The sequence below is a fragment of the Melanotaenia boesemani genome, chromosome 23, assembly GCF_017639745.1.
Source record: "Melanotaenia boesemani isolate fMelBoe1 chromosome 23, fMelBoe1.pri, whole genome shotgun sequence".
Taxonomy (NCBI): Eukaryota; Metazoa; Chordata; class Actinopteri; order Atheriniformes; family Melanotaeniidae; genus Melanotaenia; species Melanotaenia boesemani.
In genome coordinates, this window is record NC_055704.1 from 10,379,573 (window position 1) to 10,396,692 (window position 17,120).

At 38.7% G+C, this 17,120-nt stretch overlaps 1 protein-coding gene across 1 annotated transcript; it reads left to right on the top strand.

Annotated features, from left to right (window-relative positions):
* Nucleotides 1–1,355: 1,355 nt before the first annotated feature.
* metap2a (methionyl aminopeptidase 2a) lies at nt 1,356–16,384 on the top strand. Its single transcript, XM_041977424.1, has 11 exons — nt 1,356–1,545; nt 5,127–5,222; nt 5,332–5,394; nt 5,518–5,620; nt 7,564–7,725; nt 10,362–10,543; nt 10,821–10,915; nt 11,001–11,097; nt 13,576–13,679; nt 13,775–13,890; nt 16,010–16,384. The coding sequence occupies exons 1-11, from the start codon at nt 1,389–1,391 to the stop codon at nt 16,260–16,262; spliced, it is 1,428 nt and encodes a 475-aa protein (XP_041833358.1). The 5' UTR covers nt 1,356–1,388; the 3' UTR covers nt 16,263–16,384.
* The last annotated feature ends 736 nt before the right edge of the window (nt 16,385–17,120 follow it).

Sequence of the window (17,120 nt, forward strand, 5' to 3'; positions counted from 1 at the left end):
TCCTACCTTTAGAGGCTAACACACAAATGTTGGAATTATTAGTGATCTCTTAGATTTGTAATTTACAGAAAAGATTAACAATGAGCACACTGATAAAGATTAAATCAGAGGTTCATAAACTTTGAACTCATTCTATATCTCTGATGTTTATATTAAAAGTTTCCCTTAGCACTTCACAGAAGCTTTTTTTTTCCATTAATCTCTGTAAGATTCCCCAACAACCGGACAGAATTGCTAAATTGGATGAAAACAACTAAATCTTATGTCTGCTTCAGCAGGTGTAAAAGCTATTTACACAATCATAAATCAATATTAACAATCTAATACCTTAATATACAATAATACACTTGTCTCTGGGACTAAAACTCTTTCTTCTCCTCTTTCTTCTGGCTTATAATAATTTAGTGGTAATAGAAACCCAGGATTTGTGCATGAAGCAGAGTAATTTAAATGCCCCTCCCTATGTAATTTACCACATGCACAAAGGAAATCACTTCAGTTTGACATTAAACATAGAAACTTTCAGTGGCTTACTTCAGTTCATAAAGAACAATTCTGCTTCACTGTTGACATTCTTTTATGAAGCTGGTTACTGCGGCTGTTTTGCCACCTAGTGGTGATCTGTGGCGTTGCATCTGGTCGTTTTTATTATTTTCAGTAGAAAACAAAAACGTTTAAAATACGTTTTTGTTATACCTGTAAAACAAATCGTGTCATTTTTGTTATTTTAATTTAAAAAGTTTAGAAACAAATATCGATTACTTATTTAATATATTAATACATGGGATTTGATTCAGACGAGCTCACATTATTACTTTATTAAATATAAATTTTCCTTGTACAGTATATTTGTTATCCATTTATTAATAGCTGACTGCAGGTATTTCCTATTTAGGCTCCTGCTCGGTTACTCTTCAGCTGATTCGGCATGTTTTCTATGTGTGACGTTCAAATGCTCCTATGAAGCTCAGATATTTAAAGGTATGTTTAAAAACCAAGCCATGGATTTAATCAAATGACTGCAATTGTGCAATATGATATGATGGATGGTGTGATATAAAAATGCAGACCTTATAAATACATAAACAAAAACATACCTTTTGGTTTTTAAATAAACTCATCAAAGCAATTACACCCAGTAACTGAAATGGCAGCAAAACCTCTGCGAGATTTTTATGTGATGACGAAATCGTACATTTACAAGACCTCGAGGTAAAACAGTTTTAAAAGGTTTTATGTCACTTTATCGTTGCTGGTAAATTGCAAATTACAGCAACAATCATAACCAAAACAGCAACTACAGCAATACCGAGTATCCATGAATGGAACATTACACACAGCAAGTCCCACAATTCATCGCGCTTCCTTTTCCAGCAGCGCCTGCGATCATGGCGGACGTCGTAGCGGAGCAAGTAGTAGACCAGAAACCAGTAAAGGACCGGGAGCTGAACGGGGAAGCCGAAGATAGACAAGGAGCCGACCCTGTGGAGGAGACGACAAAGAAGAAGAAGAAAAAGAAGAAGAAGAGCAAAGCTGCATCGACAGGTTTGGTTGTCCTGACCACTTTAAAGCTAACAGTCTTACAGAGCTAATGTTGCCTTTTTGGAGCTGCGTCAAGGTAGCCAGAGTTACCTTCGTCAAAACCGGGGAAAGAGGCATGGTGACTTTCATATCAGTAGACCCCCTTTATTTATTTATTTATATAGGCTTCTTTCATCATCATTATTATTATTATTATTATTATAGTTATTATTATTATTATTATAGTTATTATTATAGTTATTTCCTGTCAGATATCTATCAGAGAGACCATGGTTTATTAGTGTGTCTAGGGAGAAAAAGCAAAATTGACATCACTCTAAAGCGATTAGCTGATATGAAGTATTGAATATTGGTATCAGCTTTAATCTCTGTTGTACGCTGCGAGGGATTTATTTTGACAGTGTAACCGGAAGTTGCGGTGTTGAACAGCTTTAACTTTCCGCTTCTCCTCATTAGCCATGCGGATTCGGAGCTTGGGTCAATGTGGCGCGTGTTGGGCCTCATGGAGCACACCGGGTTTTGGCCAGAACCTTATTCAGAATCAGTGACATGAAATGCGACTATAGTAAAATCATATTAGTGCTCATTTATAGGGTTTACAGTACCCCGCTGCATTCTTTTGATGGCTGTTTCCTTTGCTTACTGCGCAGAGCCCAGCCAAGTTTTCCCTGTTTCGTAAGTCTCCATTTGCCAGAATTATGTAAGGAACCATTCAAAGAATAATTTCTTTAACAATCAGCTACTCCCTCACGTTGAACCAGTTGCCATTAAATTATTTAAAATTTGGAAATATTTCTTTAATCTTAATTGACATATTTAAGGGCAGGGACTCAAAGATCATATAAAGTAATGTTTGTTTATACATATATATATATATATATATAAAACTTGCCATGAAGGTGTTAATCATATATTATTGCTGAGGTTGCAGTGGGTGGTACTGCATTGTATTATGTTAACATAGTTGACAAAACATTAAAATCATTAGATCTGTATTCTCCCATATACATACTCTGAAAATATTCCATATATTTTCTTTATGTTTGTCTTATTCACCTATTATTTATTTTCTTTCTTTAGGAGTTACTGAGGTATATTAAAGGGTCTTGTTTATGTTTGTGCTGATGTTTTCAGATGTAACTCCTCAGTACTTCTGTAATTTTTAGTCATCAGACTTGCTGCTTTGTACAAGTAGTAATTATAAGGTTACCTCACATCAGCAGATCCTCAGTGTGCCTTTGGTTTTCCTCTGCAAAAATCAAAGCTGACAGTTTCTTGATCTGTATCCAAAGAATTATTTAACTTCATTCAGATTCAAAATGCTGTGTTGTTCTGAGGCAACATTAAATTAGGATTCATTCAAACCTGAAACTATCATGTTTCTGGAGTGATCTGATCACCAATGAACTGGCTTAAATACATCTCTGTGCTCGTGTGTCTCCAGTGAAGAGTTTTCACAGGATCTCCCTTTTCCCATCCACCTCGTCCAATAAACTTAGGCATATTTTCTATATGTAAAAAGAAAATATGTTGCTGGAGGCAATAACTCTGATCTTTTTTTTGTCAAAAAGAAGAAGAACATCTTTCCTGTGCCTAGTCTATAAACAATGGGGTGGTGTGGCTCAGAAAGGTAGAGCAGTCGTCTTGTCGGTTCGATCCTCGGCCATGTCGAGGTGTCCTTGGGCTAGATACAGACCCCTAATTGCTCCTTATGGGTCATGGTTGAGCACCTTGCATGGCAGCTTCCGCTATCAGTGCGTGAATGTATGTTTGAATGTGATGTACAATGTAAAGCGCTTTGGGTATTATTCCAGGTATAGTAAAGCACTATATAAATACATATAAATGCCTAACAAGGCAGACCAGGTCTAAACTTTCTTGTATTTTCAGGTACACCAAACTAATCCAAAATAAAAAATTAAGTAAGTTAATTTTTGGTTTACCCTTGAAAGACGTTCACAAAATCAACCATGCATCCTGAGTGCTGTAATTGGCCCATTGTTGGATCACCAAGGATGTGTGTTGATATCACCTCTGCGATGGCCCCTAGTTTCTGGTTTTGTTTCCCTTTTAACATGAGAACCATGCAACGTAATTCAAGGATTTTAAATTTGTGGCAGACACTTTATTTATTTATTTATTTATTTATTTATGCTTCATGTCACATCTTCAGCAACTGTTGCATTGTAAAGTCTTTCTTAAACTGTACAATCATGGCTGAAAATGGTCTCAGCTTAACCTCTTGTTGAAAATTTGTGACAAACCGCTTGCAGACTTTTAGAATTTTATTTTTAGAATTTTTTTTAGAGGTTTGAATTTTTTTCTTTATAATAATGTATTATATTTATATAGCAGTCTTTTTTCAAGGCACTCCAAGTGCTTTACAGTAAAACCATTATTCATACACCCCACATTCATACTAGGTGATGGTAAGCTACATGCGTAGCCACAGCTTCTGGGGAAGACTAACGGAAACGTATTGGCAAATCTGTGCCAACAGCCTCTCCAACCACCACCGAACATTCATACACATTCCTACAACAGTGATGCTGACAGTGGAGGCAAGCTGGGTTAAGTGTCTTGCCCCAGTATTCCAGTCTTTTTGTATTTTTTTCTATAATTACAAGTAAAGGCAGGCGATGGGGGATTAGAAAAGTCTTTTGCACAGCATAATCATAAAGAAAACAGGAGCAATAGTTTAATTTCTTTGATTCAATTGTTCAGTAACTGGAATCAACGTGTATATTTATTTTTCTCAAGTAACCACATGTGTTACAAATATTTGGAGAAAGTAGGAGCTCCCTATGCTGGACTCATTAACTATTGACATTTGTATTTTATCTATAAAATGGCCCTTTTTTTCCCATTAATTAATCTGCATATCGTTTTAAAGAAATTATTATTTACATTTAAAATAGCCAGAGTTATAACAGTTTACAAAACTTTAATAATTTATTATTTATTATTTCTCGAGGGATTATTTTTTTCATTGTGGGGCCGGCGTGGCTCAGTGGGTAGAGTGGTCGTCTTGTTGCCTGAGGGTTGCCGGTTCCTCGGCCTGTCGAGCTCATGTCGAGGTGTCCCTGAGCAAGACACTAAACCCCAAATTGCTCCTGATGGGTCGTGGTTAGCACTTTGAATGGCAGCTTCTGCCAGTGTGTGAATATGATGCATAATTTAAAGTGCTTAAAGTAAAACCGCCATACAGACCATTTACCGTTCACTTCAAAACTGTTGTTTAAAACTTTTATATAGCCTATTTTATTTCTCTTTTGTTTCACGTGTTTTAGATATGCAGTATATTTATAGTTATTCTGCCATTATTCACAATCTTCCCCTTACCGGCTTGTAAAGCAGTCCAGTGCTGCTTCAGTTATGGTTTATTAATTTTATCTTTTAACATCTTGTAATAGATGATTGGTTGCATTTAAAGGCATCGTTTTTTGTTTACCATGATTGTATAATTTTTTAGTAAGCTTTTTTTTCTTAAATTTTATTTTTATCATTATTATTATTAGACCTGAAGAATAAAGCTAGTTTTCTGATTAGACATCTAAATGATAAAAACCTGTTTCCTGCTTCAGCTGTTGAGTCGGAGGTGGATGGAGTGGCCGAAGTGACCAAACAGCTGGAGAAGCAGGCCATCGAGGACAAAGAGAAGGAGGAGGATGGTGAGGAAGGTAATCACAGCATCTAATATTTTCATAAAAAATTTATCAGCAGTTGCCATGACTGTGTATTAATCACACGTGGATGGCTGGTTTAACAACCATGCCTTTACTCACACAGATGGAGATGATGGAGAAAACGCAGCGGGCAAAAAGAAGAAGAAGAAAAAGAAGAAGAAAGGACGTAAGCTGATAATGTTCTTTGTTTTGAAGAAAAAAATCTTTCAAAGCAGATTTCTGCATCATTCCAGGTCAACTTATTAATGAGCTTGATTGGCTTTTTTGTTTGTGTGTGTTTGACTTTTAGCCAAAACTCAAACTGATCCCCCATCTGTGCCCATCTGTGACTTATACACAAATGGAACGTTCCCCATTGGACAGGAGTGTGAATATCCCACCGTTCAGGATGGGTAAGCAGAGCAAATGCACCTTTACTATTATTTTGACTGCTCTGTGAGTTTTGGTTTTTAGAGTATATTGTAGCTCCTTCTTGCTCCTTTCTCAGTAAAACAATTTATTACACAAGCTAAAGGATGTACTTAGACTTTTCTTTTTCATCAGAATTGTATTATCGTGGCTGAAATAGACAACAAAATCTATTAGAGGTGCATTAATCTGCTTATTTTTTTGGGTGGGGTTCCAATCCAATATCTGCCGAAACCAGTATTTTCCCATACCAAATCAGTTTACGTGACATTATTGTGATTATGGTTTTGTTGTTATTGCGTAAGGTTTGATTTGGCGGTAGTAAACCACACATCACCACAATCCAATTTAAATGTTTTCCAAAAGGATTTATAAGAGCAAACTTTCCAAAGTAAATCAAAGACAATATCTGTAGTTGCTTTATAATCTTAAAAACACACTACGTAACTTTCCGATCTTAAAACCTTGCGTGCAGCTCAGCAGTGTCCCGAGGTGGAAACACAAGAAGACATTATTGGAGGAAGAGAGGGACAGAGTAAGAGATATAAGACAAGTCTTTCACTGGCAGGAGAGATCTCACTGTACAGGTTAGATGCAAGATGGATGTCAATAGGGTGTGCGTGAGAAGATCTGCAAAAGTTGTGAAGAGCGTCTTTTAATACAAACATATAACTACTTTTTTAATATTTCAGGCCCAGGAGAATGTGTTGAAAGGGAATAATCTGGGAACACTAGATAGTCTGACAACGCTGCAGACAGATTCTCAGATGAGATCAGCTCAGAGGACTCGTTTCTGCTGAAGAGGACTTCTGATCATAGAAGCTGCTGTTCAGTCTGGCCGGAAAGCATTCATGGAGCCGATTAGCAAGAACTTGGAGTTCAGTTTGAAGATCCTACAAACATTTCTAGTGCTAGGTACAAGTGTTTAAAATGCTCCACAGGCTTACGTGTGTTAGTGAAAACGTTGCTAACGCTGCGCTATGAAAGAAGCCCATCACGCTCAACAAGCTGCAGCATATGAGTAAAACAACCCAAGCTGGAGATTCCCACGTCTTCCTTCACCTTCATGTGAGCTGCATTGTCACGCAGGATTATAGGATTAAGCTGGCAGACTTTTCTAGAACTATCTTTGACTGATAGAAGCTGATTGACCAGAATGATGAATTGGAGCAACTTTTTTGTTGGATAATCCCTTCAGGTTTCATGTTGTCTGCTGGAAATTTACCGCTGCCCCACAACGCTTCAGCAAGTGTCTGCTGCACTATTTTCTCTTCCCTTCTTAGCTGAGCAACGTTTTACCCTGGAAACCTGGAAACATTAGCTGTACACACATTACAAATTGCCATCTTTTTGATACTTCCAGACTAAAGTATATTCAAATTAGTGACAGGCTACATTGGCAAAGGCAGCTATTTGGGTTGCAGTTGCAGGGGGAGGTAACACTGTGTCTGAACAGGAAAAATGGCTCCATGAAAGGTCCCTCTGTGGATTTGTGAGGTGAATCGGGGAATTCACTCTGATATCTGATCCATGAATAATTAATATTTATGGCAAGCATTTGATCAAGCCCATATTAGGTCATCAGATGGTTGTTGGTCTATGTATTTTTCATTATTTAAGTGGCTGTGTTTGTATTATTTATTTGTAATTGAATCCTAATTTGAATGGGAAACCATCGAAAACTTTCTGAGGGAAGAATTTAAAGGTAATCTAACAGCTGTTTCTGTGTCGCTGTGCATATGAGCTCATTGTCCCTGACTCAGGTTATAGTGGGTCAGACATTGTTGTTGTGTTGCAGCCTGAGGCCTCAACATATTTGCTTCCATCATTAACTATTAAGTTATTAGAAAAAACAACACTTAAGCTCCAGTAATGCAACACTCACACCTTAACTCGCTCAATGAAAATCTGCTTTTTGGTTCCACAGTCGCAGTGCGGTGTGGCGTATGACCAACGAGGAGAAGCGGGTGCTGGATAAAGCTAACGAGGAGATGTGGAATGACTTCAGGCAGGCAGCTGAGGCCCACAGGCAGGTCCGCCAGCACGTCCGCAGCTTCCTGAAACCCGGCTTGACCATGATTGAAATCTGGTGAGGATGCTTTTATCACTACAACCCACTTCACATGTTTGTCTGCAGTGTTTCACAGGCTGGAAGATTCTATCTGTGAAGTGAAGCAGTTTCTTCTTTTTTATGTTGCTAAAAACAAACTAGTGATGACCATAAATGACTAGGGACATGTTTCGCTTTTATTTCAATCATCCCTTCTGTGAGTGTACCTCAATCTAAAGTGCAGCTAAACATAGGCAGGCCCTGTCATAAACAACAATGAACATTGCCACAAAATGTCCCAACTACAAGGAAGTTAGTTTCTCATTTTTCAGAAGATATCTTAAAACATGCTTCACATTACACTGGTTAACTTCCAATCCCCCTTCCCCTTCTTTTTTATCATTTGAATTGAACATTGTGTCTTTAGTGATGTGCAACGTGACTGCTTCTCATTGGGCTGCTATCTTATCTCATAGGATTCCCTCTGGAAACATGGGTTCTCTCTTTGCAGGAGTTTGTGTTATGCATCTCATAGAGAGCAGTATTTCTTCTGTCTCTGCTGCCTGCCTCTGTTTGCAGTGTTCAGACAGATTGGTTGTGCTACCACTTTTGATAACAACAGCCTTTAAGCTAATTTAGCAACATGTCATTACTTGCTCCAAGCAGGAGGCTGCAAAACCAAATCAGTTCCAAATAACCGATGATACGGTGTGTTTTTTGGGAGCAAGTTCTTCCTTGCTAGCTGTCATGTAGCTGTTTGTCTCTGTGGAAAAGAGGGCTGAACTGCAGAAACCCAAGAAGAGCATTGGCAATGCATCTTAAAGGGAAAACATTTTCTTTTAATAAAAAGCAAAGTTTCATAAATGACTAATTCAAATTATAAGATAAAATCTATTTATCGGCCTGCTAGGTAAGATTGTCAGTAGGGCTGGGCGATATATCGAATACACTCGATGTATCACGAGAAGTTTTGCGTGCAATATATATGAAACGTCTATATGTCAAACATCGAGTACAAACTGACACAGCAGCGTTTAAAGCGTCTTCATGTGATTTTCTTCATAGTTTAGCTTTTCTGTGACAGCAGACATATCTTACTCCTCCGCCCATCCAGAAAACTCTCCTGTACACATGCACGTTGTTTCAGGAGAGACAGGAAAGAGTGTGTGCAGCTAGCTAGCTATGAGTAATACACCTCAGAAATGCAATAGTGATGATGGGCATGAAGTTCTCAGTACACTTGAGCAGGTAAAAACTCCTCCACGCTTATCATTAAATAAGAGCTGATCTTAAACCAGATATTTTGTCTTGTTGTCCAGGTTGTTGATGCGACAATTTCCAATGTGCGCTCTCTCTCTCTCTCTCTCTGTTGACGGGAGTGTAGCTCACCTGTGTGCATGCAGCACAGCATGTACAGACATGACATAATTACATGAAAACATGAGAATAAAATAAATAAAAACCAGGCTGTTTAGGTTTACAATAAAAGAACAAAATATAAAACCTGTTCTAGAGGAAAGGGGACCTTGGGTTACTTCTGTTCTTCTTCTGTTGTAATTCTGGTGCAAAATTAAACCTAAATAAGATAATATTTTAATATAAAATAATTGAATGAAAAAATATATATAAATTATGATAGATTTCTTACCCTTTTAGCGATCTACTGAAGTTTTCCATGCATTTATACCCCCTCCAGGAGGTTCACAATCCAGCCACAAAATGTAGTCTTTATTTAGAGATGTAAGGGGTGTCCTCAAGGGCCACAATCCTGCAGGTTTTCATTGTTTCCCTGCTTCAACACACCTGACTGAAATTATTGAGTCATTGTGCAGAACTTCATTTGCTGTTTGATCCATTTAATTTGGGTCAGGTGTGTTGAAGCAGGGACACATTGAAATCCTACAAGACAGCACCCCTGCTCTATATAGTAATTCCACAATGAGTGATCCATGATAACACCATTATTTATAATTTATAACATTTTGTAACTTAAAAATAGATTTCTATCACTACTAAGTTGCTCAGAGACCTCTATTTTGACCCAGAAATCATGATTAAACCACTTTCTGTCAAAGTGGAATAAAGATAAAATGTTTTTGACGAATGGTGGCACCAAAAATGAGCTGAGTTGGTTATGTGAAGATAGTAGTAGCATAAATAACTAAATGGCTAACTGCCTGGATGGAAAAGCGTAAATATGTAATTGTATGTATGTCTGTAACTGTTTGTTTCAATGGCAATATTTTAAAATATTAAAGCCAAGACTTGAGTGATATTCAGATGAGGAATTTCTTGCTCACTGTTGATCTGTTATTTCTACAATTAGTAATAAATTCTGTTTTGTATTTTTAATTGGCTTTTAAGGTGATCTATGTTTATACATTCATTTAAATCATTTTAGTACTTATAATCTGACAACTGAAGCTGTCCTGAAAAAATGTCTGAATGTTTACTGTGCTTTAAAAGGTTGAGGTTTTTACATGTATTTTTACATTTAAAAAAAGAAAAGGGCAGGTAGACCAAAAAGTGAAAAAAAAAATGGCTTGGAAGTGTTAAAGTGTAAAAAAGTAAAATAAAGAGAGACGGCAATAAATAATTTGAAATCTTTTCCCACTTTAAATGTGACCTGTAACCTGTAAAATCTTCTTATTTTGTTTCTCTGCTCCCTTTCCAAGTGAGCGTTTGGAGGATTGTTCCCGTAAGCTGATAAAGGAGAATGGGCTAAATGCTGGCCTGGCCTTCCCCACTGGCTGCTCCCTGAACCATTGTGCTGCCCACTACACTCCCAACGCCGGAGACACCACCGTCCTGCAGTACGACGACGTCTGCAAGATCGATTTTGGCACACACATCAACGGTACCACGTGAATTTATTTCTGCTTAGGCTACATTCTGTGCTGGTGTTGGAAAGTCAAGCATTTAAGTCCCACTCAGCATCTGTGATGGACAGTTAGAGCAGCTGCTCCTGTCAGCAAACCGTAATTAAATGAAGAGCTCTAAGCGTAAGCTGATCCTACGTGTTTCTGCTCAGAGTGGGGACATTTTTCCCAGTGTTTCCACTGAACAAAAATCTTATAATAGATCAAGAACAGATCCTAAAGGAAGTTCTCTTTGGTCTTGATGTCTGTTTGTAGGGCGAATCATTGACTGTGCCTTCACTGTCACATTTAACCCCAAGTATGACAAGCTGCTGGAGGCTGTGAGAGATGCCACCAATACTGGAATAAAAGTAAGACACCAACACACAACCACACCTCACCTGTCTGCTTTGTACTGAGCCTGAAGCTGACGCTCTTCTTGTTGGTTTTTTGCAGAACGCTGGCATTGATGTGCGTCTGTGTGATGTCGGAGAGGCAATTCAGGAGGTGATGGAGTCCTACGAGGTCGAGCTTGATGGCAAAACATACCAAGGTATCTGCAAATGTGAAAACACTGCATGAAACTGTGACCAGAGTTGGACATGTAGACTGCAGAGTCATGATTTTTAATACACTTAACACAATCACTGATTTTACAAACAATTTTTCTCTTATTTAAAAACTGAAATGTTTTTTGTTGTTGTTTGGTCACAGACTAGCAGGGATTGAGTTTGGGATTATAAGGAAAGCTGAAGGCATTTGCTGGATTTATAATACAAAACAAAAAGTTGTCACAGAATGAAATGCAGCATATTAATTTCTTTATCTTGTTGACCTCATTTTTAGTAATTGCTTGAAACCGAAACTAATTGAGAAAAACATTTTACTTAAAAGCTAGACGAGTTCATCTAATATCAGCTCATTAATACCAGTAACTTTATTTCTGCAGCACTTTTCAAGCTGCTGTGCAACTCAAAGTCTTTTACAGAGCAATACAAGTCTAAACACGTTAATATAAGATGATCACAAATATAAATGATAGCACACATAAAAACAGCTAAAAACTTTAACAAGTTAAAACAAAATAATGTGAGCTCTTAAACCCAATCAGGGAGCTCCTAACAACAGGAAAGAAGCCTGAAAACTAAAGGCTCTACCACCAACTTTTGTCCAACAAAGTCTTGAAAAACAAGACCTGCTCTGTAGATGAGCAATAATATCTTTCAGATAGGTTGATGTTTGGATTTAAAGCCACACTAATAACGTCAGCAGATTTTCACCAGTTTTAGCTCCACAACAAAAGCTATTTCAGCATCCGCCTTAAATCCGGTCTCTACTCTGAGCTCTCTCCAGCCAGTAAAAGTCAGTCTAATGTTGAGATTCGTCTTATCTTTTGTTCTGTCCCCTTCTCTTTTTGTTTTCCTCACGTCCTCCGATAATGTCTTCTTAAGCCCCATTTATGCTCTCTTTAAGTACATTAATAGGTATGTCTGTTTTAAACATCACAGCCCTAAAATTTTCATGCATCCTTTACGTTGGTATGTTTGTTAGGCATCCACCAGATGGTAGTTCAGAGTTCACCCCCATGTTCCGACAATAACAAACATGGTGGCAATAGAGATCATGATAATGTACGTTCTCATTAAGAGAAATAGCAGGAGGCAGTGCAGTAGATGGTGGTGGTCTGTGTGGCTATTAAATACATTTGCGGGTAGCACATCCACCACTCCTCAATACTGCCCCCCACAGTTTCTGATTCCATTTGCTCCGTCAGGGGCATTCACAAGGGTCATGAAAACAGACCAAATTATGCATGAAAATGATGCAGAAGATGGACAAAAGGCTCCATAACTGTCTGGGCCTTAAAGTTTGTTTGCTGCATTGATCTTGGTGCAAGTTCAGAACAGTCAGTGTGTTTTTAAAATTCAATTTCGAGCATGTGACGCAGTGCCACGAAGCAAAACACAGCCGTTACACGATGGAAAATAAAGATGTAACATGGTGGTTTCTCAACCTCGGGACGCTACAGGGAGAGGGCAGCTACGAATGTGCATAGTGGATGTCAGTGTCATCAAAAAGAGTCAGAAGTACAAAAAATTATGTAGTATTTAATTGCTTTCAGTGTAAAGATTCCCAGCCTAGCAGTAAAAACAGTAAGGTTGGTAACTGAAAATCAGTATTACTCTATGGTAATGACCAGTAGCAGGTACCCTTTGATACTCATTGTTCTTCCAGTTCTTTAGGCACATCCTGTTAGAAAGCCACGTAAGTTTTTAAAATCCCTCATTTGAGTTTGAATGCTCAGAATAAAGTTTTTTTTCTGTCTTAATATATTTAAATAGAAAGTATTCTCCCCACAGTTACCTGCCATATTGACACGGGCTCTGTTAGGAAGATAACTGGGGGTGCGGAGGACTGTGCCCACCCTGAGTGTAAAGTAAACGTATAGAGGCCGGAACGGGCCAAACTTCACATGCCTGTTGGCTAGCATGAGTAGCACTTAGCTGCTAACATTAACCACACTCAGAATTAGTAGTTACAACAAAGACAAACATTCCCATCAGAAACTAACACACGAAACAGCAGCCTTACTTGTCATTAACGCACACAGATGACGGAAACAGTTCTTTGGGCTGATAATAGTTTGGGGCCAACTCTTTACAGCCGTTTCGCTACTATACTACGTTATTTTGCGCTCTGTGGCGAGCATTAGCGATGACATCATAGCGCAGTTACGGTGTCCCCACAGGGACAAAATGCTGCCCCGACTATTTACAATAGATAACTGAAATTAACAATAATGCAACTTATAGGACCTTTTGTACAGACTCATCACACATTACTGGCACTTTGAGCAAAGGAGTAGGATGAGTCAGCTCTCCACTAAGTCCAGTCTCTGATGTGGACATTTTTACATACAACTCGTCCTGGTTGCCTCTGAAAACAGTTGTTGCTTTCATCAGGTTTTCCAGTTGCCTGATTGTTAAAATGTCCACTTAATAAAATGTTTCATTTGTGATGTTTGTTCCAGTGAAGCCAATCAGAAACCTGAACGGTCATTCAATCGGTCAATACAGGATACACGCTGGAAAGACGGTGCCCATTGTTAAAGGAGGGGAAGCAACTAGAATGGAGGTAAGTCCATAAAGGTTTCCTTTCAGTTTGTCTCAGTTTATTTATTTACTGGACAGATCATCATCATCTCTGTGGACGCTGTTTTCTCTCTACAGGAGGGAGAGGTGTACGCCATCGAGACATTCGGCAGCACGGGTAAAGGCGTTGTCCACGATGACATGGAGTGCTCTCACTATATGAAAAACTTTGATGTTGGCCACGTCCCCATCAGGTGAGTGTCAGACTGAATCATGAACACAGCATGAAGATCACTCACAAGGCCATATTGTGGCTTCTCCATGCAAATTACAGAGGCATGCAAAAGTTTGGGCACTCTTGCTCAAAATTTCTGTTCCTGTTCAGAAAGTAGAAGATTAAATGACCTCCAGAAGGCAAGAAGTTAAGATAACACATTCCCTTTATATGTCGAGCTAAATCCAGTTGTTGTTTTTGTCTTTTATATCTTTGATAAAACAGAAAAGGAATAAGTCCTGAAGCATGCATACCTTGTACCACTCCTTTTGGAAAGTATCAGGACTTGTAGGTGCTTTTTGTAGCCAGCCAAGATTCTTTCTATTTTTGTTTGAGCGATTTTTACCCCTTCATGCTTTGAAAAGTCTTCCGGCTCTCTGAGATTTCTCGGTCATCTTGCACACGCTGCTTTTATGAGGTCTATCCTCAGATGTTTAGGTCAGGAGACTGAGGGCCACAGTAAAACATTCAGCTTTTGCCTCTTGAGGTAGTACATTGTGGATTTTGAGGTGTGTTTACGATAATTGTTCATTTGAAGAAGACATCCTCTTCTCATCTTCAGATACTTTACAGATGGTTTTATGTTAACATCCAGTTTGCTGGAATTTTCTTGAGTCCATTATTTCCTCTACCTATGGAATGCTCCCTGTAGCATTGTCGGCAACACAACCCCAAAGCATGATTGCCCCACCCCTCTGCTTTACATTTGGACAGGTGTTGCTTTCATAAATTTTTGGCCCTTTTTTTACTCCAATGAACCCTTGCTCATTGGAACCAAAGAGGTCTTCAACCTCATCAGTCCACAGGACTTGTTTCTAAAATGCATCAGGCTTATTTAGATGTTCACTTCAAAGTTAAGATTCTGAATTTTGTGGTGAGGACATGGGAGTCACTTTCTTCTCCTAAGTCTTCCATGAAGGCTATATTTATATACACTCTATCGTGCAGGTGTCACTGTACAGTAGAGCAGTGTACCACAACTCCAGAGTCTGCTAAATCCTTCTGAAGGACTTCTGCAGTCAGACAAGGGTTTTGGTTTGTCTTTCTAGCATCTTTAGATCCCCTGTTCCTGTTAACTGTCATTTCTTAATTGCATGATGAACTGAGGAAATAGCTTCCTAAAAACGCTTTGCTGTCGTCTTGTAGCCTTCTCGTTTTTTGTGGACCACAACTACCTTCATTTTCATAGTGCTAGACAACTGCTTAGAGGAACCCATGCCTGCTTTGAAAATTACATCACCTTGATTGTCCTAACAATAACTGTGAACAAGCCATATCTCTAACAGGCTAATTAAGGTCTGAGACCTCACTCAGTTATCTAAGCATTCAAATCTCCTGGGGTTCCCATACTTTTGCAGACTGCTTTTTCACCCTAAAAGCAAACAAAACAAAAATAATACACTGATATTGCTTAAAATATTGATAACTTTATGCTTTTGGGAGGTCAATTCATCTTCTAATTGCTGAACTATTAGCTAACAGATTTTGACCAGGGGTGCCCAAACTATTGCATGGTACTGTATAGGGCTGGGCAATATATCGAGATTTTCAAATATATCGAGACTTTATCAGACGCAATATAGAAGGAAGGAATATCGTTTATATCGAGATAGGTTGTTTTGAGTTAAAAGCATCTTTTCTTTTGCATTTTGTACAGCTGTATTTTTGTTATGGTCATTGAAAGTATTTTTAATTTATTTTGTTTTAGGAGCATTTAATTTAATATAAAGGTACTGTAATTTCAGTCAGCTGTTTTAATGCACATGTGGTGCTGATCCTTTATAAAAGTAGATTTGGCACTAAAGGCTGTAAATTAGAACAGTCTTTTTGGTTACTTGACAAAAAAAAATAGATTGAGATATATATCGTATATCGTGATTCAGGTGAAAATATCGAGATATAAGTTTTGGTTCATATCGCCCAGCCCTAGTACTGTACTGTTAAGTTTAGGTTGGTATAATGGTGCTAAAACCAAACATGGATCACCTCAATCAGTTTTAAAAAGAAATTATATTAAAACAAAAAAAAAATCCCCATTTGACACGGGTTGTGTTAAATGTAAATATTTGAACAAAGTTTTCTTCCCACCTTTTCTCCAGGCTGCCCCGAGCTAAGCACTTGCTAAATGTCATCAACGAGAACTTCGGCACGTTGGCGTTCTGCCGACGCTGGCTGGACCGCCTGGGCGAGAGCAAGTACCTGATGGCCCTGAAGAACCTTTGCGACCTGGGCATCGTGGACCCCTACCCTCCACTCTGCGACACCAAGGGCTGCTACACCGCTCAGTTTGAGCACACCATTCTGCTCAGGCCCACCTGCAAGGAGGTGGTGAGCCGGGGAGATGACTACTGACACCCTTGCCCCACCTTTTAACCAAATTTCCTCTCACCACCTCACAGCACCTTCAGACCCTGTTACAGTAATAGAAAAGAAAAAAAAAAAAAGCTTCAGATACAGGGCGTGGTTGACTCGCAGCTGCGAAGGATGCCAAATGTTACCTTCATTATGTAAAATCTACCAGTTGCAGCTGTTAAGGAAGGAGGAGTGGCCTTCTGAGTTTTCCATTACCAACCACAGCTAAAGAAATCAAACAAGCCACAAACCAACACTTCACTGTTGGAGGAAACCTTGTAGTTTCTTTCAGTATCCTGCGGACCTCATTTAGCAAAAGACAATATTAACAGTTAAGCAGTTATTGTATTAAAGCTGCCGCTGAGTTCATTGCAACCCCAGTGTTCAAACAAAAGGTGAGCGTTGGAAACATCTTTTTATTTCTTCTTCATTTTGGTTTCTCTGACTCCTCTCTGAGCCTCCAGTACTTTAGTCTCCTTGTTAAGGCTTGCTGAGGGCTTTAAGAAGTGGTCAAGTCGATGCATGGCCAGCAATCTCTGCATACAGACAATTCTTAAAAGCTCGGGGCGTTGTAGTAATAAACGCAATCTTTGTACAGACACCGTGCACCTGCAGCTCCCTGTCTGGCTTCTGTCCCTACAGGAGGGAACTCTGCACTCTGGCCCTCCAGTTTTCGTTTCTTTGATATTTGTATAATATCTCTGAAATGGCTGCTGCCACTGTATGTTCCCGTTTAAAATGCTTAATTTTGAACTCCCCTGAAAATGTTTTTGTAAGAAAAAACAGATTAAAATAAGTTTTGCTCATTGTCTGCTGTCTCCTCTGATATCTGTGATTGTATAAAATATCCTGACACTG

Coding starts and splice junctions, on each gene's coding strand:
- metap2a (XM_041977424.1), top strand. CDS start 1,389: ATGGCGGACGTCGTAGCGGAGCAAGTAGTAGACCAGAAACCAGTAAAG. Junction 10,916..11,000: donor CCACCAATACTGGAATAAAA/GTAAGACACCAA, acceptor GGTTTTTTGCAG/AACGCTGGCATTGATGTGCG. Junction 13,680..13,774: donor GGGAAGCAACTAGAATGGAG/GTAAGTCCATAA, acceptor TTCTCTCTACAG/GAGGGAGAGGTGTACGCCAT.